Below are 22,995 nucleotides of genomic sequence, written 5' to 3' on the forward strand. Positions count from 1 at the left end.
TGAACTATGTAATTAATATACCTTAGAGGAGTTGTGTTGCCTAGAACTGGAGGATTGATTTTGGGGTTTGTATTGCAAATCACAACTTGATGACATCACACATTATACTTTACAATACAAACCTTAAAATCAATCCTCCAGTTCACAGAAGAGGGGAAACTTTTTTTTTTATTTCCACACAACTCCTCTAAGGTATATTAATGACATAGTTCAATATTGAAAATGGGTGGTCTTCCCCTTTAAGTAAAGATTTTGAGTATTACATTATTTTTTTGATCACTCTTTTTTTAGTACATTTCCCATGCAAAAATATTTTAATTTTGCTGAAGTACATTTCTGGGAAGGCTGAAACATACCGAGTACCTTTAAGTTGGCAGTTTTGACAAGAGGTTATGGAAGCAGAATGGAACATGGCTACTACGCGGCACTTGCCTGGTTAATAAACCAGACTGTGGTGGTGTTGTAGTACGGTCTGGCACCAATCCATTGAGATTCTATTTCCTCAAACAGCTTCAAGGGTTGGCCAATCAGGGTTGTATGCTTGGGGCACGTAGTTTCTGTAGGCTTGGGGCACGTGGTTTGGGGCAAACCCCAGAAATGAAAACTCTACCTGAAATCCCAGACCCTCTTCCCAAAACAAAGTGTGTGATAGAGGCTGGCAACACTAGGCAAACACGGCACTCAACCCCCTTGTTCTCGGGTCTGGTGTCCCTCCCATAGAGTCTCATTACAAGAAATTATTTTCAAATTTACCTTTAGGTTGGCAGTTTTGACAAGAGGTAATGGAAGCAGAATGGAACATGGCTTCTACACGGCACTTGCCTGGTTAATAAACCAGACCGAGCACAACAACACCCCCTGGCGGTAGTGGTGTTGTAGTACGGTCTGGCACCGATCCATTGAGATTCTATTTCCTCAAACAGCTTCAAGGGTTGGCCAATCAGGGTTGTATGCTTGGGGCACGTGGTTTCTGTGGTGCCTCAAGGACCCTCTGGGGTTATGGGATAGAAGAAGAAGAAGATTAATGGACACGGCTCCTACTGATCTTGCCTAAAAGTCACGCAAAGTGGTACACACTATCTCGCAACTCATGTCACCAACATATTCTCCGGCCCTACCTAAGCAATACATTTGCCACGCACATCCCCCTACACCCAGGAACCAGTGCCAATTTGTGTATACATGCGACCTGGCGGTCGTTTATCTCCCGATTAGGGAGTCTTACTGGTGTTAAATACAAATACATAAAGTATTTTATTTATTGCACACCTCAAAACCATATTGAATACAGTTGCAAACAAACACAAGTGCATAGCATTACAATTTGTAGTTGCATTCTTTCATTGCGACCGTCAGGTCGCAAGTTAGCTATGAAAACCTCCACCGGCTGTCTGTCAGTCAGTCAGTCAGTCAGTCCCTCCGCCAGTGTATCTGTCCGTCACGTCACGTCACACCACACTTTTGGCCCTAGTCTTATCTCCTGCACCATTGCCCCCCCCCCCCATCCATGCCAAACTTGTCACACACTCTCCTTTGCTGCATGGCAAACCACAACCACACACCTGATTTCTCACATGCCCCTCTTCTAGTGCCACCATGAGGTTGCTTTTTACAGACATGCGACCTGACGATGGCTTATCTCCCGATTAGGGAGTCTTACTGGTATACATACTCTACTGCCTATTATCTGTATAAAAAGCAATGCATGTGCATGTAGATTACATTTGGAGCAATGTAAGCTACTCCAAATTTAAGTAGTACTTGAGTCAGGGCAGGATTAACCCTTCATGGTGCCCTGTGCTTGTACCTAGTTTGGTGATCCCAAACACAATAGTGCACCAGTTCTTTTAGAGTTGTGCATACTATTATCCACCAAACATTTCCTCAAAAAAACCCTAAAGTGTAACCAGTCGTTACAGACAGCAACGTTAGCTTAGATTAGCTCACACAAACACACACACCTCGATAGTTGATCCTCTGTATGCTTCCTTCTGGTGGACATAGTGAGTATTACAGGCCACCAACACATTGTCATTTCCAATGTGACATTCAGTTATTTTGGTAACAGGTAAAGTGGGCACCAAGAAGAGTAGTGTTGAAGTCGAGTCCACCTAAAGCGAGTCCAAGTCAAGACCAAGTCCAAGGGGGGCGAGTCCAAGTCAAGACCCAAGTCAAGATCGAGACCAATCAAACCTTGGTTCGAAGTGGAGCAGTGAATCTGAGCAGCTATACTCTGTGTATGTGTGTGTCTAGTCTACACAACAGTGCCCTTGTAAATCTGTTCCTGTCGTACTGGTGTGGCTAGGCTGCACAGCAGTGCCCTCTGGTCACCCAGTGTCATTGCAGCTATTTATGCTGAACGGGACAGGTTATTTAAATGATGAATTGATTCAATAACATTTGTGCTGTACCTTACTGTACTGTACTGTACCATGTACTGTACTGTACTGTACTGTACTGTACTGTACTGTACTGTACTGTACCGTAATGTCCCAAACTGTACCGTACTGTACCGCGCTGTACCGTGCTGTACTGTACCTTACTGTACTGTACTGCACTGTACTGTACTCTACTCAACTGTACTGTGCTGTACCCAGTGATGGGCAAGCTACTTGGAAAATGTAATAAGCTAAGCTACAAGCTACTCTCGATGAAATATAGCTCCAGCGAAGCTATCCACAGAGAAATGTAGCAAAGCAAGCTACACAGCAAAAGTAACTTCCGTCCGTGTCCCTCATGCGAGGTAACAGGAAAACTCACCCTAAAACAAACTCGACCTCTTTCGCACAACTGCACGTTTCCCAATGAGTCTGTGAGATGCTAATCTCTCAAGACAGCCTCGATAGGTGTCGCCCTTTCTTTGACGATGGTTCCCAGATTGGTGAGATGCAGAATAGACCAAAATCAAATCTTTGCTTCTGGGGGTCCCTGGAACAACATATTTTGCGATGGGGGTCCGTGGCCAAATACATATCATTCTGGGGGTCCTTGACATGAGTGGGCACTGAGAAGAGAGTGGGTAGCCTACTAAGGAAGAGTGGGCACCAAGAAGAGAGTGTTTTTTTTTTTTTTTTTTTTTTTTTTTAACAAATGAGAAGAAAATAATATTACCAGAAACAGAGATAGCCCTGAATGACCATACTAGGTCTGTAACTGGACCATTTGGTTCCATTTGAACACTCAGAGTTACAGACCTGTAAGGGCCCATTTGGTTCCATGTGAACACTCTCAGAGTTACAGACCTGTAAGGGTCCATTTGGTTCCATTTGTACACTCTCAGAGTTACAGACCTGTAAGGGTCCATTTGGTTCCATTTGAACACTCTCAGAGTTACAGACCTGTAAGGGTCCATTTGGTTCCATTTGAACACTCTCAGAGTTACAGACCTGTAAGGGCCCATTTGGTTCCATGTGAACACTCTCAGAGTTACAGACCTGTAAGGGTCCATTTGGTTCCATTTGTACACTCTCAGAGTTAACTGGTCCTTAAAACATAAAACATAAAACATTTGAGAACCACTAGTAGGCTACTAGTTGGACTCCTATTGTCATAGTAAATCAGTGTCATACAATACATATTAGAAAACCTGGACACTTGACATTCAGTAATTGGGTCTTATGCTCAAAATAAGAACATTATAATGGTGTGGAAAACAGAAAAAAACAGAAAAAGGGTAAAACCAAGTCTTTGCCTCGTATGGACATCCCTGGTGGACACCTCGATGTTAAATCGTTAGAAATTACTGAACATTTGACAAGGTCTAATATTTCTACAATTGCTACAAAACCTGTATATATCGCGTGATTTGGGGCATATAAACAAGACAGTGAATTTAAGTCTGATAATGATTAGGTACTGTACGTGTTCAAATCATTGAAAATTGACTTTATTTTTATGTAAATAGCCAATTTTAAACATTCCGGATAAAATAGCACATTTTACATTGATGTGCCCACTCCTTAAACCCTTTTTTTCCACACACTGGTCTATGGTTTGTTATATCCATATCTGATGATGTTATGGTCTGTTATATCTCTGTTATGGTCTGTTATATCTGATGATGTTATGGTCTGTTATATCTGATGTTATGGTCTGTTATATCTGATGATGTTATGGTCTGTTATATCTGATGATATGGTCTGTTATATCTGATGTTATGGTCTGTTATATCTGATGATGCTATGGTCTGTTATATTGTTATATCTGATGATATGGTCTGTTATATCTGATGATATGGTCTGTTATATCTGATGATGCTATGGTCTGTTATATCTGATGCTATGGTCTTGTATGTCTAATGTCATGGTCTGGCTTTAAATATTAGGCCACGCCTTGTTTTGGTCACGTGGTCACGTGTCCCCGTCTCTTCCGGGTTAGGTTAGTGTTGTTTATAGTTTTCACAGCAGAAACAACAAACCCTGGCTACACGGTGAGAATCTCTTTATTAAACTATAACAATCATAAATAACCATATCATAATTTAGTTACTGTTTAAAACTCAGGAAAATAACTAAATATAATGTGTTATTTTAATGTCAACGTCGTTATATTTGGTAGTTTTATTTCCTTGGTTATATACTAGAGCTGTGAGTTTAGAGTCTGGGATCATCAGATCCGCTCTGTGGGCCATGGCCGATGTATGTGTGCGGGAGAATGAGCCGGATACGGATACAGGTGGGCGGGTTCCAGACCGGATGTGCGCCGCTCTGGTCCACGATAGACACCGGTGCTTTCCGCGGGTGCTGCGAGAAAGCCCGGCGACGTCGAAAAAAAGAGCAGATCTACAAGCTCACAAGGCGTCGCGCTCGCTACGCCTTGTGGGCTTGTAGATCTGCTCTTTTTTTGTTATTGTTTTTTATATACTTATAAACGGACAACGGCTAATGTTTACAGTTTCTTTAGATGAGCACCTTTATCTTTTAACCACTATAGTTAATGTCACATTCATTATTAAGCAGCTTTATAAGCTGTTTGTAACCACATGAATGAGTGTTGTTGTGTTAGCCTAGCATTAGCATTATATCTATCTCACTATTCACTAATAATAGTAGTAACAAGTTAACAACAGCTGTAATAATAATGGTCACTACTCACTAGCACTGTCAACAACAACAACAACAATAATAAAATTCAAATTCAAAGGAGCTTTATTGGCATGAGAAAACATATGTTTACATTGCAATAGCAAGAGTCACAAATAAAATAAAAAACAGTTGAAAATGGGGAACATAATACATTGGGAGGGGGTACAGCATTTCGTAAACAGAGCTATGTCGCATTGTGACATTTTATTTATATATACAGGGTATAAAGCTTTTGGAACAGCATTATTTTTTCTCAAAATGCATTTAAAGGTAGCAGCTCTGTTTCATACTGTATATAATGTAACTGTAATAATAATAATAATATTAATACAAATTATGATGATGATAAAAATACATGGGCCTAAATAATGGCATTTTCCCTAATATCGAGTATTGTGTGTGTGTGTGTGTGTGTGTGTGTGTGTGTGTGTGTGTGTGTGTGTGTGTGTCTACACATCAGTCATAAACATGATCAGTCAGTCAGACAGACAGACAGACAGACAGACAGACAGACAGACAGACAGACAGACAGACATTATGAATGAATGCACACAACATAAGGCATTCTTTCTGGTCACGTGAACTCGGCTCAGTAATGCTCATCGTCGTCATGGTTTTACTTTTAAATAAAGTTGCCTGATAATAATAATAATAATAATTTACCCACTCCTCTGTCACTGCTTCTGTTTTTACCTCATGTTTGGATGTAAATGTCACAATCTCTATTTGACTTCCTTATTTGGGAGAAACGTTACAAAGAGTCATTATTGACCCACAAACAGTTGACTTTGTGGGTTTTCATTTAGTTTCAGTCTGTCTTTTGAATACATTTCCATTTAGTTTTAGTCATATTTCATCTGAAAGGTTTTGTTTTTTTTAGTCTAGTTTTAGTCATCTAAATAGGCTATCATTCCCCCTGGCAGGTGAAAAGAAACAACTTAGACTCCTCATGGGAGAGCAGAGACCAGGATTACATAGCTTAGGCAATTGGCACTGGGTGAAAAAATGGGTTACAAAATCGTGGGATAAAAATTATAAGGCTAAAAGAAAAAACACTGCTCCAAAGATTAATTCAATTTGATTTGTTTACTTCCATCGTCGGAACTCGGCGTAGCCTAAAAACTTTGGACTCTTTTTTTTAATGTATTTTGTCCACTTTATAGAGTGTTGTTCCTTCGTTTATGTGTGACTATATCTCATAATAATAATAATGTTTAAATGTGACTATATCTCATATCTCATAATAATCGTGCACGAAACACTGTTGTTTGCATGTGTATGGTTTTTAAATACGCATGCCGTGCCATAAACCCTTGTACCCTGTGTGTGCGGCGTGTGTGTGTGTGTGTGTGTGTGCGTGCGCGTGCGTGTGCGCGCGTGTGTGTGTGTGTGTGTGCGTGCGTGCCACTCCCCGATTGGACAGATTTCACAGTGATTACGGGGCATGTGGCAGTCACATGAATGCTGGAGGATGAGCCAGAAGCTGCGAGAGGACGCTTGAAGAGGACAGAGAGACAGACAGACAGGCCTTTGAGAGAGAGACATCAGCCAGAGAGAGGGAGAGGACTTGCAGAGAGAGAGAGGGAGAGACAGCGGCCAGAGAGAGAGACGGGTCTCGGAGAGAGAGAGAGAGTCAGACGGAGAGCAGGGGGAGCAGAGCAGGGGGGGGATCTGCTCCCCCTCCCCTCCCCTACCGTACATGCCATGAACAGTACGACGCCCCCCCCCTCGGTGCGCGGAGGGGACTCCACCGTGAGCTACGTCCTGGTCCCGCTCTTCCTACTCGCCGTCGCCGCCATCGCCGCAGCCGTGGTGAGTGAAGGGGTTAAAGCAGGGGTTTTCAAAGTGGGTGACGGGGCACCCTGGGGTGCCGTGACAGCAGTCCAGGGGCGCCGCGAGATCATTTGATGATATTTGGAATTTATTTGGACACAAATATTTAGGATCATTTTATACTTGTGGTACAAAGTTTTTTTTTTTCAGTCAGTTTTAACCAAAATGGCTATTATCTCAACGTTTTCCTCGCAACATAATCACTAAAATATCGTCACCGTCGGGCAGAAACCTCGTATCTCCAAGTTTCAAACAAGTTTTCAAGACTGTCACATTAAACTAGTGAAAACAGCCGATCTACAAGCACACAACGCCTTGCGATGCAAGGCGTTGTGTGCTTATAGATCGGCTGTTTTCACTAGTTTAGTACATTTTATAGATGATAAATACAAAACGAACGGTTTTGGACATACAAGGTTTCCACCCCCCCATGAATATAATAATGTAGGGGTGCCTCGGATGAAAAAAATATTTATAGGGGTGCCCCGAGCCAAAAAAGTTTGGGAACCCCTGGGTTAAAGGCCCACCGACTAGGCCCTGATGTTTTTTTTCTTAGAAAGTCACCCCGGGATTCTTCTTCTGCGAGCTCACGTTGGGGACGGGAACGTGAGCTTGTACTGTAGAAGTAGAATCCAGGGGTGGTTTTCGAAGGAAAGTTCCTATGATTATTTGGGATGTGATTTCTGTTACAATTGACAATGCAGGCTTTTATCAAACGCTCTGTATCCATAGTGACTTAGAGTAAACAAGGCAGTAAACTACAGGCCCCAACAGTCCCTGTTATTATCCAAAAATCATATTCCAGTCTCCTCTGATAACTAACCCTGAATATGGAAATGCATTGAGAGTGTTTTCAATCTCATTCTCTAACGTTTCACAGGTTTCTTTTTTTATATATATATGAGATACATGAAGTGGTTCCTGTGTAAATAAGCCAAAAAGCTTACTAGGATCTCCTTTTAGTTGACCTTGTAGCAGTGATTTGTACTGTCATGAAACTGTTCAATACTTCAGTCAATCAATCAATCTATCTATGGCACATTAGCAGTACACTAGGACTAGTGGATCTCAAACATTTTAAACTACACACAATAAGTCAGGTCCTTTATATCTCCCCTATATAATACCAATTGGTATTGTGTTTTAAATAATTTTTACCTTTACAACAGGGTACAACTTTTATTCATAGGGCATTTTTGGAATGAGCAGCACAGCCAAACATATGGGTAGCGCCCACCCAATTTTTACTGTTCCGTATTGGTATTCACCTTTGTTGCTTGGTGCATTGAATGATTGCACTCTCCCACAATCAGAAGTAAAATAAAAAAAATAAAAAAAACATATTGGCCATTTTCATTGTAAACGTGGTGTCAGGGAAGCCCACAATGAGAGTAAATGCCAGCAGAACAGTATTGTGTTATTATTTGTCAAAAATAAAACAGCACAATGGCAAATAACCATTGCTTTCTATTCAATAACAGTTGTAATAGTCATGTTAGTGATGTAATTTGGTTTAACAATGTATAAATGAGAAGGTTCACACAAAGACTGTCAATGTTTGTCATTACCCATAACAGTAAATTACATATTCCCATTTTCTCCAGTACCCGCGCAATAGCGCAATATGTTTTATAATAAAACATATTGGCCATTTTCATTGTAAACGTGGTGTCAGGGAAGCCCACAATGAGAGTAAATGCCAGCAGAACAGTATTGCAGGCCTTGGCAAATTTTTGGAGGCGATACCCACACGTTTAGCTTTGCTGCTCATTCCACTGAATACCCGATGCTTACAAGCTGTACCCCGTTGAAAAGAGGACTAATCAACAATACAAATGACATAAAACAATACCAATTGATACTATTAAAAGGGAGATATAATGGACCAAAGTTAGGTTTCCTAACTTCTTGTGCATAGTTTACTTGCTAGGAACCCCTTAACTCTGAGATGTACAAATGGAACCAAACGTCCACCACAAGCCAGTAGAGAAGGGATGATAATCGATGTTATCGTGATAAAAAAAAACACTCACGATAAATCACATCATGGAGATTTCAATTTATCGTGAAATTGTCCCCCATCATGCACTGGAATCAATTCACCCTTTTATTTGCCGAGCTGCATATCTGCTACCATTTCAAGTTTTAAACCCTCTGGTAAAACAGACCTGGAAATAACTTTTTTTCACTCTCTACCAAATCTCTTTGCCAAAAAATAGCCGTTCTACAAGCTCAAACGACGCGGTTTGAGCTTGTAGGTCGTCTATTTTTGATCTGCTATCGTTTGCTATATCTGCTATCTTTTTGGCAAATGTTCCGCCCCAGGATAATGGATGTCGGGGGTATTTTGATCATGGCGATGATATCGTGTTCATATCGTCTCATCCCTACAAGCCAGCATGGCCATGACCTCTGACTGACAGCCACTGAATGGTAGACTCTGGCCTGACATGACACTGTGAAATCCTGACACGGATGGACATGACACGGATGTTGAGTTGATGATGCTTGTCCAGAGACTGTGGAATCTCTGATGCTACGCTCCGTGTCTGCTTTTCATGTGTGCTGACTCTGTGTTTCTGTGCTCTAGGTCTGCATGTACATGAGGAAGAAACGAAGGTAAGCTGTTTATTTATTATTATTTTATTAATCCCTATTCTATTCATTGTATAACATTTGTTCTCTGATGCAATGAATGTCCTACAGTCAAATATAGTGGCTTTTCCACTGCTCAACGCTACTCTCTTTATGCAGTGAAAGTAAGCAGCTCATAATACTTAAGGGGCACTCCACCACTTTTCAACCTATCTTCATATATATTATAATAGGTCCTCACTAATGTTCATGATAAAATATCACAATTTTTTTCTACTCAGTTTGGGTCTCATAGGAGAGCTGTGGGTGGGTCAAATCCTTCTACCGGTGACATCATCAATGGGAAATGCAAGCTAATAAAAACTGCAGGCTTTCTATTCCTGAAAAAGTTGCAATGTTAAAGTGGAAGCCATTGTTCTCGTGATAATAAAAATCGAAATATTCTTTTTCAAAAATATTATTTAATATTTTTTTGTCAAACGATGATGTCACCGGTAGAAGGATTTGACAGCTCTCCTATGAGACCCAGACTGAATAGAAAGAAATTGTGCTATTTTATTATGAACATTAGTGAGGACCTATTATGTGAGGACCTACATACGGCAACGCTCTGTAGAGAAAACGGCGAGGTCCCGGGATATCGCGCCGTTGCGTTTTGCTTTTTATCAAGCGTTCATATGCAGCCAAAATTATGTAGTGTCCATGTCACCGTATGAGCAACAGAAATGCAAGAAGCAACAACGCATGTGGGCAAGATTGCTAGGCTTTTTCTCTCCTACTAATACATACTGAATGCCCTCCTCAGCACTGTGGCTTGGTGGCCGAGTGATTAAGGATTCGTTTTTTCGATCCATGCGCCCCGGGTTCGCATCCCGCTCGGCCACTTCTTTCCGCCACCGCGGACAACTTTTTTTTTTTTTTTGGCGATAAAGTTATTATTATTACATTATTCACATAACTCGGTAACGGCGCTGAGTCGGCTCATCGCCTCCCACATGCGTTGTTGCTTCTTGCGTTTCTGTTGCTCACACGGTGACGCGAGGGGAGAGACTCTCTCCCCTTGCCTAGCTGACTCCTCTCTCTGAAAGAGGAGTCAGCTTTTCCACCCAACTCGAAAATGCTGTTGTCGTCTGAACGGAAGGCATATCTGACTTTTCCTTTTGCGGAATTCTCGTTGCAAAAACGCAGTGAGAACGGCGCCTAAAAGTCTCTCTCTCTCTCCTCAGAATGGACAGACTCAGACACCAGCTGTTGCCTGTTTACACCTACGACCCTTCAGAGGAGGTCAACGAGGCCGAGCAGGAGATGTTGTGGAGGGAGGAGGACACCAAGGTAGACAGGTCACAATATCACTCATAACACCTCCACGGTAATGCACAGAGTCAGGTCACAATGTCATTCATAGCACCCCCCATGGTAACACACAGAGTCAGGTCACAATGTCACTTATAACACACACCATGGTCACGCACAGAGTCAGGTCACAATATCACTCATAACACCCCCAAGGTAAAACACAGTTACATTCAAACCAGTGTTGATTTTGGCAGTTGATAAATTATGTTATTTACACGGCTATGCACTTTATAGCAATGATTACTATCACACTATAGAGCTATTTAACACTGTTACTGAACAAACACTCTATAGCAATGATTACTGTCACAATATAGAGCTATTTAACACTGTTAATGAAAAAAACACTCTATAGCAATGATTACTGTCACAATATAGAGCTATTTAACACTGTTACTGAACAAACACTCGGTAGCACTTTACAATAATGACCTGTTATAAATCATTTATAAACATTTATAAGCAGTTTATAGATGAGTAATAAACATGAACAAACTGTTTATTAGAGATGTTACCGATCAATCGGCAATGGATCGGATCGGGCCGATCAAAGCATGATCGGCGATAATCGGTGGTTTAGATCAAAAGGTAAATTCACCGATCCGATCGGATCGGTGCATCTGATCAACCAGCCGTTCAGTATGCCCACTTGAGGCCATTTTGGGGTATTGATTTCCACAGTGCTGAAGGAATAATTAGTTACTGCTATGATAATAAATACATAGTAATGCTGGTAAATAACTATAAGGCAAATATATAAATTAATTCATGAGTGAATGAATGAAATAAAGTTAAAACATTAACATTTAGAAAATATAAATAATAACTTGATCGGATCGGTGATTGATCGGGATCGGGTGATCAAACTTTTGTGATCGGTGCTCGGTGATCGGTTCCAAAAAACCTGATCGGACCATCCCTACTGTTTATTGACATTTGTAAATGTTTAACTAAACATTTATAACTGTTTTAAACACCATTTACATGTTATTAGTAAGGTATTAGTAAGTAGTAAACTAATCATGAATAAACCATTTATATACATTTGTAAATGCTTACTAAATCATTTATAACCAATGCTAAAATTCACATAATGTGTAGGTAGGAATGCATTTACAAATGTGTTGTTCATGTTTAATATACGCTTTGTAGATGTTATCAAGAGCCCTAATGTAAAGTGAAGACTATTCATTGCGACCGTGAAGTCGCAAGTTACTATACAAACCTCCACCGGATGTCCGTCCGTCACGCCACGTCACGTCACGTCACGTCACGTCACACTTTTGGCCCTACTCTTATCTCTGGCACCGTTGCCCCTATCCATGCCAAACTTTGCACACACTCCCTTGGCTGCCAAACCACAACCTCCGCCCCTGATTTCTCACATGCCCCTCTTCTAGGGCCACCATGAGGTTGGTTATCTCCCAATTAGGGAGTCTTACTGGTTATTTACATGTGTCTGTTAATGTGGCCTCCTTGTTTGTTCATGGTTATGCTTTGTAAAACATTCCTTAAATATCTATAAATCATTAGTAGATGTTATCAAGAGCCCTAATGTAAAGTGAAGACTATTCATTATTTACAACTGTCTGTTAATGTGGCCTCCATGTTTGTTCATGTATAGCAGTTTGGCAAGTTTGGCATGGATAGGGGAAACGGTGCCGGAGATAAGAGTAGGGCCAAAAGTGTGACGTGACGTGATGTGACGTGACGTGATGTGATGTGATGTGACGTGACGTGACGGACAGACTGACGGAGGGACTGACAGACAGCCGGGGGAGGTTTTCATAGTAACTTGCAACCTGATGGTCGCAATGAATAGTCTTCACTTTACATTAGGGCTCTTGATAACATCTACAAAGCGTATATTAAACATGAACAACACATTTGTAAATGCATTCCTACCTACACATTATGTGAATTTTAGCATTGGTTATAAATGATTTAGTAAGCATTTACAAATGTATATAAATGGTTTATTCATGATTAGTTTACTACTTACTAATACCTTACTAATAACATGTAAATGGTGTTTAAACAGTTATAAATGTTTAGTTAAACATTTACAAATGTCAATAAACAGTTTGTTCATGTTTATTACTCATCTATAAACTGCTTATAAATGTTTATAAATGATTTATAACAGGTCATTATTGTAAAGTGCTACCAAACACTCTATAGCAATGTTTACTGTCACAATATAGAGCTTTACAACATTGTAACATTTAGTTTAAACCTAAAGACAACACTTACAGAACCCTTCAATAATCACATTAATAGAGGCTGAGTACAAACTGCACCTAATAATGTGTTTTATCATAATTTACCCCTTTTTATTTGTTTATGTCTTCATTGCAGGTGGTCCAGAGCTGGGCCAGATCGTATCAACAACAGCGCCCTCTGCTGATCAAAGACGTCCACACATGATATGAGTGGCAGTGAGGATGTGGACGATCACGAGGAAGGCTCGCACAACATTGTATCATTTTTACTTTTTTTTATTTGATTTGTTTTCCGGTCATAGTGACATCATCATCATTAGGGTTGGGCCCCTGTCAGTCTCACGCGGCCAGACTGTCTGTCCGTCATACAGTCTAGAGCAATGGTCTTCAACGGGGGGTCTGGGACCCCTAGGGGGTCCTCAGAGTTACTACAGGCGGTCCCCCAAATCTTTGTGTGATATAAACTTGTTTTCCTCCTTTTTTATATTAACCACTTTAACCCGAGCGTTCATATTGGGAGAACTTTAGCCAAAAAATAGCCGATCAACAAGCTCACAACGCCTCGCAGCGCGAGGCGTTGTGAGCTTGTTGATCGGCTATTTTCGGCAAAAAGCTTTGGTGTAGAGGGGAAAAAGAGCTGACTAAGTACTGAGTGAAAGGTCAAGTTTATTAAGTATTGACGGTTCAAGTGGTCAAATATCTGAAAACTCAAATTGACATGAACCCAAAATACACTGATGATTGTGGTGTCAAACTATGAGGAAGCTATTAACAGGTTGTGGGGGGTCCCTGCTTCTTGTCTCTCAACTAAGGGGTCCTTGGCCTGAAAACGTTGAAGACCCCATGTCTAGATCATACATGGGCAACTGCCGGCCCGAGGGCCACATGCGGCCCCCATCTTCACTTAATGCCCCCCCCCTTTGAAATTAAATACAAATATAACTTTTCAGGATTCCAATAAAATAAAAATAAAAATAAAAAAGTAATTCAGTATTCCTGTCACACAACAGTAGCAAAAAAAATCTACAAATCTACAAGCTCAAAACACGTTGCGATGCGACGCGTTTAAAGCTTCTACGTCAGGGGTTTTCAAAGTGGGTGACGGGCGACACCAGTCCAGGGGTGCCGCGAGATAATTTGATAATAGTTGGAATTTATTTGGACACTTAAAAAAAATATATATTAACACCTTCTAAGCCAAGGGGAGCCCCTTAATGTTAAAACCGTACTATATCGCACATCCCCCCAGGGACTCTCAGCCACGTTGTACATTCCCGGACTTTGTCTTTAAAACCGGAATAAAAGCTTTTGATCCGAAAATCGGCGATCGTCTAACCTTCCCTAGTCACCACTCGTGCACTGATAGCTCATGCAGACCGTGCATGAAGCAGAGGTGACGTCAGCGCCTCTCCTTCTCCAAGGCACCTTCCACCCATCCGTTTACTGTCTACACAATCGAGCTCCTCCTGCAGCCATGCTTGGGGCTATGCTAGCGAAACTTTTCAGTTCTGTTCTTCAGTCACACATGGACTATTTGCGGGGACATTTACGTGAAAGGATCGCGCACGCGAAACGCACGGGAACATCGACGATCGGCCAAAACCCCCATTCTATCCCAACGGAAATCGAGAAAATCATGGTGAGTTACTGGCCTGGGGGGGAAAAAAAAGAAAAAACAGCGGCGCTGTTCAAGATGGAGGGGCTGCGGGGTCATGTTTATAAACATAATATTATGTCTCAGATCACAATACAATAATAGAAATGTCACGGCTAATCTACCAACCACCATTCTATTTCGGACGTCAAGGTGTTAAGTATCATTTTAAACTTGAAATACAACGTTATTTTCATCAGTTCTAACCAAAATGTATCTCAACGTTTTCCTTGCAACATAATCACTAAAAGCAACATAATCGCTAAAATATGCTATGAATATAAGGTGCTGGGAGTGAAAACTATGAATATAATGTAGGGGTGCCTCGGATCAAAGATACATTTCTAGGGGTGCCTCGAGCCGCAAAGTTTTGGGAACCCCTGTTCTACGTAGATCATCTATTTTTGCTACTGTCGTGTGACTCGATAGAACGATGATAGAAGTACGATATTAATTAATTCAAAAAAGTTGAAATATGGAGATGAGAGGTTTCTGCCTCCTCCTCCCCGCTTCGCATAGATTTTATTTATTTTATTTTATCCTGATACAAATCAAAATCATCAAAACATTCGTAGCTGCTTAGCAGATATGAAAGAAAAAAAAAAAAAGAATTTTTTTTAGAAACGCCAGCTTCATTCTCGGATTTGAGGAGGTGTAGTCCCAGAATCTAAATTGTTTGTTGCATCATGTGTAGATTGTGGATTAGTTGTCTGGCTACGCGAGAACCAGGCTCCTGTAGGATTCCTGTCCGATTGAAGCCATTTGCACACAGGCGCGTTTATCCGCACGGATAAAACTGTCAATTTAATTTTTTTAAAAGAAAACAATGAGTCTCTACGACCTCATGCACACCGGATCCAAATTAGCCATGCGACGAGTGGCTTTTGGGATCGCATTGCACACCAAATCCAATGCGTTTTATTCATGCAGCAAAGGAGGGAAAAAAAAACGCAACTGTCCTGTGTACAAAGGGCTTCATTTGGTTCCTTTTAACCATTCCTAGAGACCTTTTTTCCAGCGCGCAGAGAAATGGGTCTATAGGAGGTTCCAAATGGACCCTTACAGGGTCTGTAACTCTGAGAGTGTACAAATGGAACCAAATGGACCCTTACAGGTCTGTAACTCTGAGAGTGTACACATGGAACCAAATGGACCCTTACAGGTCTGTAACTCTGAGAGTGTACACATGGAACCAAATGGACCCTTACAGGTCTGTAACACTGAGAGTGTACACATGGAACCAAATGGACCCTTACAGGTCTGTAACTCTGAGAGTGTACACATGGAACCAAATGGACCCTTACAGGTCTGTAACTCTGAGAGTGTACACATGGAACCAAATGGACCCTTACAGGTCTGTAACTCTGAGAGTGTACACATGGAACCAAATGGACCCTTACAGGTCTGTAACACTGAGAGTGTACAAAAGGTTCCATTTGCACACTCTCAAAGGCCTTTTCCACTGGCAAACCACCGGTTCTGAGGTGAGCTTTTTCCACCGAGAACCGAATTGGTTCCGAACCGTAAAAGTTGGTTTCCGAACGGGAACCACAAAATCCTTGGTTCTTCTGGTTCAATCATGGTTCAATCTGGTGGAAACGCAAGCCCGTTCGCAAGAACGAACCAAGGTTCCAATAAAGTTGAACCGGCACTGGTTCTGGAACCAGTTCCGGCAGGTGGGGAAGGCCCCTCAGAGTTACGGTTGGTTGAAATTAAATTCAGAACGGGTACACATTATTGTGTGTCATTATTTTATGCTTTAACTATTGAAAAATAGCAGATATACAAGCTCACAGCGCGGCACCGAGTGCCGCGCTGCGAGCTTGTAGATCTGCTATTTTTGAAAAATCGTGAGAATTAGAATTTGGACCAGATTCTGTGTCTTTTGAATGCTTCTAGGATTTTTTGAAAAACCTTTGATTCTATGTCAGCAATCTGGCGAGCCATCGTCACAGAAAAGGTCCTTTTTCACTTAACTGGAGCTCAAGTTAGTCTGTTCTTGAGAGAATACTACGTATGTCAGTGGTGCTTCAACCTTTTCATGTGAAGGACCCCCAAAATGATATTTATTTGGTCACGGACCCCCCATCTCAAAATATCTAGTTCCAGGGACCCCCCCAGAAGCAACATTTGAGTTACAATCGTTCGCTTTGAAAATACATATATTCAAAGATTTGCACACATTTTCATGACTTTTTCAAAAATAGCAGATATACAAGCTCGCAGCGGTGCCGCGCTGTGAGCTTGTATATCTGCTATTTTTCACTGGTTAAAGCATTCAATAATTCTCGGCCCTAAATGGGTTAAAACAGTTACAGAACCACTGGTATACAGTAGTGATTGTATATCAGAGGTGTAGTCCACATAACAGCGCTCTGACGGTTGGAGATAAAAACCTGGTTCCGGAAACGGATCCATAATGTGGTGGAAGGGATTCCTGGTTCCTCTTAATGTTGGATCCGGATCCTCTGGTTCCTCCGGTCTCCGGATCCCAACCCTAGTCTATATCTTCTTCATCATCTTCATCGTTTTGTCTCCTGTTTTCATTTAGTTTTTATGTTCGTTTACAGAACAGCTTTTCATTGTGAAACGCTGATGCCAAACAACCTGAGCTTTTCTGAAAGTCTATTTATTTGATATTATTATTATTTATTCAAATCTCTCTATTAGTGCTTTACTGAAGAAAACAATCTTACATTATCCAACAGGTTACTGAGGGGTCGATATGCTGTACGAATGTATTTTTATTTGAGTTTTATTTCTTTTCCTGTATTAATTGTTTTTCTTACGGGGGGGATTTTGGATTGGTAATTAGGTCACGGACGGGCCTCGTTCTTGCACGTAACAAATAATGAATGTGAATTAAGTTATGAATTAAAATGAAAAGTGATATTGACATCACAGCGCGTCTTTTCCGGGACTTATCAATTCAATTGAACAGAGCTTTATCGGCATGTTTCCATCCATTTCCTGGTGTTGCGCGGCTCACGCTGTTCTTAGAGGCTGCGTACAAAATGACCCGCCCCCACCTGCCTCTGATTGGCCTAGCAACCTCCGGTTTCATTCATATAGTGCTTTTATCCAAGGCACTTTACAGTACATAGATTGTGCATTATATTCACCCATTCACACACACACACACACGCATTCACACACCGATGGCAGAGGAAACCATGCAAGGCACCAACCTGCTCACCGGGAGCAACTAGGGCAGTGTTTCTCAACCTATTTTCTGCATGGGCACACTTTTCATGTCCCAAGAATCCATGGGCACACCAACATAATATGGGGGTGTAAATATCGTCACTGTCAGGAAGAACCTTGTATCTCCAAGTTTCAAATTTGTATGTTTCTTCGCAAAGTAAAGCCCTGCTTCATCATCATACAAGGCTGTCGCACAACAGTAGTGAAAACAGCATCGGCTGTTTTAAATTATTTTTAAATCATTTTTAAAATGAATACAATACTGGCTTTCAAGCAGTTTCAAGGGGCACACTTGACCCTTCTCAGGGGCACACCAAAGGTCCCCAGGCACAGTGGTTGAGAAACACTGAACTAGTCTTGCTCAAGGACTCTTCGACACTAACTCTGGGGGAGCCCGGATTCGAACTGGGAACCCTTCGGGAAGTGGGATACGACCGTTCGCCGAGTCCCGCCATGCATACAGTATGCCCCAGAGCCGAAGGAGGCGTCTACCTTTCTATGTCGTTGGGTCAAATAAGTATAGTTTTCTATTTAAGAAGTTATAGATAGACACTGGATAATGTATTGTTTACGGTGATTTGTATCATTATAGGCTCACGTGGGCTCTGTTTGTGTGATTGTTATCAGAATGTCGCTTTCAAAGTAGATCTTTGAAATGAGGGCGCGTCGCGTCTGAAAACGCATGCCCCGAACTCAATTTCCCAGGTTACTTTGCGGCCCTCTGGGCAGTCTTCCTGCTGTGTGGTTCGTCGTCGTGTGACTTAGGCTGTGGCGTCGGCCCCCCTGAAAGAAAACTACAAACAACATGGCTGCCTTATTGTGGAGGTGGGGCGACTGCAGTTTTCCCGGTGAACCTGAGCGCAACGGTGGGGGCGCGGGAGTGTGGGGAACACATACCACTGACTATTGCTGATGATGGAGAGGTTATGTAACTTTATGTATTGAGAGACACTCTTGCCGATTTCGCAAGAGACTCGTCGCCAATTGATATTTAAAAGTTATTTGGGGGCATGATGATAACCTCTTCTTCCCACTACTAGACTAAGGATTTATATTATACCACAATTATTCACGTGTGGCAAGATCACGGTTCCACTAGTTTTACTAATAGGCTAGTGTAGGCTTAGAAGCCTTTTCAGAAGTTAATTTAATGTTTTCCATTTAATGATTTCCTTTATCTTCATCTTGCGCTAATGCACGCTCGCGACCCTCCTTTTCCATCGGCCCCCACCGTTGCGCTCAGGTTCAGCGGGAAAACTGCGGTCGTGGGGGTGGGAGGGGGGTGTCAACACACGTGATCCTGTTTGACCAAACGTGCCTATTGATGATGTCACTGGTAGACAGGTTTCTGAAGCGTCTCTCTGTAACTCTGAGAGTGTAACGAGTGCCGCGCTGTGAGCTTGTAGATCTGATATTCTTTACAAATGGTGAACATTTGTGCAAGCCTTTGAATATTTTTACCAGATTCAAGATACAAGTGTCTTTAAATCCTAAGGTTTTTTGAAAAACACGTTTCTATCAGTGGTTCTCAAACTCTTTCGTGTGAAGGACCCCCAAAATGACGTGTATTTGGCCGCGGACTCCCCATCTCAAAATATGTTGTTCCAGGGACCCCCCAGAAGCAGAGATTTTAGTTACAAACGTTGGCTTTTTAAAAACACATATTCAAATATTTGCTAAATAAAATCACGATTTTTCAAATATAGCAGATCTACAATCTCGCATTGCGGCACTCGGTGCGGCACTGCGTACTTAAATTGTCACTTTAGAAATGAGCAGATGCCTTCTCTATGTTGGGTTAAGTGAGAAACCCCCCCCCCCCCCCCCCATTCTGCATCTAGTTTAAGGCAAGGGTCCCTGGAACAACATATTTTGAGATGGGGGGTCCGCGGCCAAATACATTTCATTTTGGGGGTCCTTGGACATGACAAGGTTTGAGAAGTTTTCTGAGTGTTCTCAAACTTTTTAATTTCAAGGACCCCCAACATGATTTAGAATTTAGAAGACAATGGGGTCAAAAATGTACAAAGACATGCACAAATGTTCACGATCTTTCAAAACTAGCAGATCTACAAGCTTGCGGCGGCAGTGAACTTGTAGATCTGCTAGTTTTCAATAGTTAAAGCATAAAAGAATGGTTAAAGTAAGGGGGGTGGGGTCCCCAAATTATTTTGGGGGGATCCCCAGATGATTAACTTAATGTGCAACATTGTTTTCTCACTCAACAGTAAACAAAACAACATAAGGTTTAAGTGTATACTATAGAGGGTATCTGCACATTTCTAAAGTGACAATTTAAGGACTTTTTAATACCTCTAAAATGACAAATTAAAGATTGGAAAAAATAGTCAAATGTTTGAGGCGGATAACCCCAGTTAAAATATGATTCTGATTTGGGGGGTCGCGACCCCTGGTCTAAAGAAGGCATGGCACCGTGGCTACAGTCATGATGACTCCTACATCAAAAATGTCCTCTCTTAAAGGCACGGCGCCGCTACAGTCGTGACTCGTACATTAAATATGTCCTCTCTGATGTTGTTTAGATCCGTTTAGATGGATTCCACGGCTATGACTGGTGAGGAAACCACCTTTCTTTTTTTTGTTTTCTTGAGGTGTATTGGGTGGGTAAAAATAACTTCTGACTCATGTTGACTTGAGTTCATTTTGCGAATGTAGTCTGATGTTTATGGAAGACCTGTCAAATTATAATATATAATATATATATAATATATATATTTTAAAGAAAATGAACATTTATTTGATATGGTCTGGGAACTGTCCTGATTTGAATGGCTATGACGGTTGTGTTACATAACTTCACGCATCAAGACAAATATTTTGTAGAAGACACACTGTATGTACTCTCAACTATTCAACTGTCATTTGAATTAATTTCAAATCTGCTGAAACCAAGCCATTTATTTGCACTGTTCAATCAAAGTCAATCCCTTAACCAAATGAACGCTGTGATACCTTGTAGTCCTGGGATATTCAGAGACTACGGCTGAGACTATGAACTTGAAGTGATTCTTCCTGACCGCACTGTTTTAAAAAGAAGAAAAGATTTGCAATATTGTTAACTTTAGACCATATTTTGTTTCAAATGTTTTATTGCTTTTAAGGTGGATTGTTTTCATGCTCGAGGCATGCAAATAAAGCTGAGAAAACGATGCGTTGTGTGTTGATTTATCGTCAAACGCTAGCTTCTAGCAACGATTGCGGAACGCAGAGAGATAACCGCAAGAGACGAGGAAAACGTATCAATCAGGGAACCGATATGCTCGCCTTAAAACACGCTGGCCCGAATCTTTGTTCTGCCGACTCGATCGGTGCATCTGTCGGTTCTGGTATTCTTCCATTTGTTTTACTCAGTGGTGAAAAAAGTATTACATATTTTTACTGAAGTAAAAGTATCAATACTGCAATATAGAAATACTCTGTTACAAGTAAAAAAGTCCAGAATTCAAAATGTACTTGAGTAAAAGTATGAAAGTGTTAAGGGCATTAAAATGTACTTAAAGTACCAAAAGTAAAAAGTACAAAATGTTTGAAAATAGCAGATCTACAAGCTCACAACGCGTTGCATCGCGACACGTTGTGAGCTTGTAGATCGGCTATTTTCAAATAGCCAAGATATAAAATAGGGCTTAAGTAGGTTAATGTGTGTTTTATAATATTATATTTTATACCAAATAAATGTAGTGGAGTAAAAGTACACACACACACACACACACACACACACACACACACACACACAGTGACTCACTCTTAGCGAAACTGAGGAGGTAAAATTAGGAGCAACGAGAGATCATGTTATTTCTGTGTGTGTGTGTGTGTGTGTGTGTGTGTGTGCGTGCGTGCGTGTGTGTGTGTGTGTGTATTACTCATCATGGTAGCAGTGAATGAATCACCCGGGGATGTTAGCCACGCCCACTAAACCTCCATTCATCCAGGGTTTCCCAAACACAGGCCAGAGGACCCCATCTGGGCCCACTTGCAGCACCCTTACGAACCACCAGAGGGCGCACAAGTTGAGAAGGTGACAGGATAGGTGGGCATCTCAGTGGTGAACTGTCTTTTTTTACCCCTAAATGTTAAAAAATAAAAAAATGATTTTAACTATGTAATATGATTAGAATATGCTTAAACATTTGACAATTAAGGTCTAATATTTCTACAAATTGCTACAAAACCTGTTAATCCAGTTAAACAAGAAGTTGAAGGTGTTAGAAGTGAAAGTCCGGTTATCAAAATGGAATACAGGAAAACTCGACCTAAAACAAACTCGACCCAAACTCAACGGGTCTGTGGCCTTAAGCTAGATGCAGAATAGACCAAAATCTAATCTTTGCTTCTGGGGGGTCCCTGGAACAAAATATTTTGCAATAGGGGTCCATCCGTGGAACAAAATATTTTGAGATGGGGGTCCGTGGCCAAAAACACATTTTGGGGGTCCTTAACCACTGATATGTCTTCTAAATCCTAACAATTTTCTGAAAATAAGTTATGTTGCCATCAGTGTTTCTCATTCTCAAACTTTGTCATGTCAAGGACCCCCAGAATGATATGTATTTGGCTACGGACCCCCATCACAAAATATTTTGTTCCAGGGGACCCACCCAGAAGCAAAGATTTGATTTCAGTCTATTCTGCATCTAGCTTAAGGCCACAGACCTGTTGGGAAACGAGTTTGGATCGAGTTTGTTTTAGGTCGAGTTTTCCTGTTACCATCAAAATGTACTTGAGTAAAAGTGCAAAAGGTATCAACAGTAATTAGGAATGAGTACCCATTTTCACACATTTTTAAATGTAGATCGTCTATTTTCAAATGGCTCAAATGTCTAAGTGGGTATTAATGTATGCTTTGTAATAATAATCAATCTACAAAGTAACTATAATTGTAGTGGAGTAAAAAAGTACAATGTTTGCCCTTGAGAAGTATTGGAGTAGATGTAAATGTAGGCTTACTGAAAATTAGAAAAGCTTAAGCGGAAGACCACCCATTTTCAATATTGAACTATGTCATTAATATACCTTAGAGGAGTTG

General features: G+C 41.1%; 1 protein-coding gene across 1 annotated transcript; it reads left to right on the top strand.

The window, feature by feature from the left end:
* Positions 1-4,393: 4,393 nt before the first annotated feature.
* On the top strand, positions 4,394-13,613 carry smim29 (small integral membrane protein 29). The gene is made up of 5 exons (XM_080733176.1): positions 4,394-4,429; positions 6,508-6,896; positions 9,508-9,536; positions 10,739-10,844; positions 13,227-13,613. Exons 2-5 carry the CDS (start codon positions 6,546-6,548, stop codon positions 13,293-13,295), a joined length of 555 nt encoding a protein of 184 aa, XP_080589302.1. The 5' UTR covers positions 4,394-4,429; positions 6,508-6,545; the 3' UTR covers positions 13,296-13,613.
* Positions 13,614-22,995: the final 9,382 nt, after the last annotated feature.

Source organism: Nannobrachium achirus, assembly GCF_963921795.1.
Source record: "Nannobrachium achirus genome assembly, chromosome: 9".
Taxonomy (NCBI): Eukaryota; Metazoa; Chordata; class Actinopteri; order Myctophiformes; family Myctophidae; genus Nannobrachium; species Nannobrachium achirus.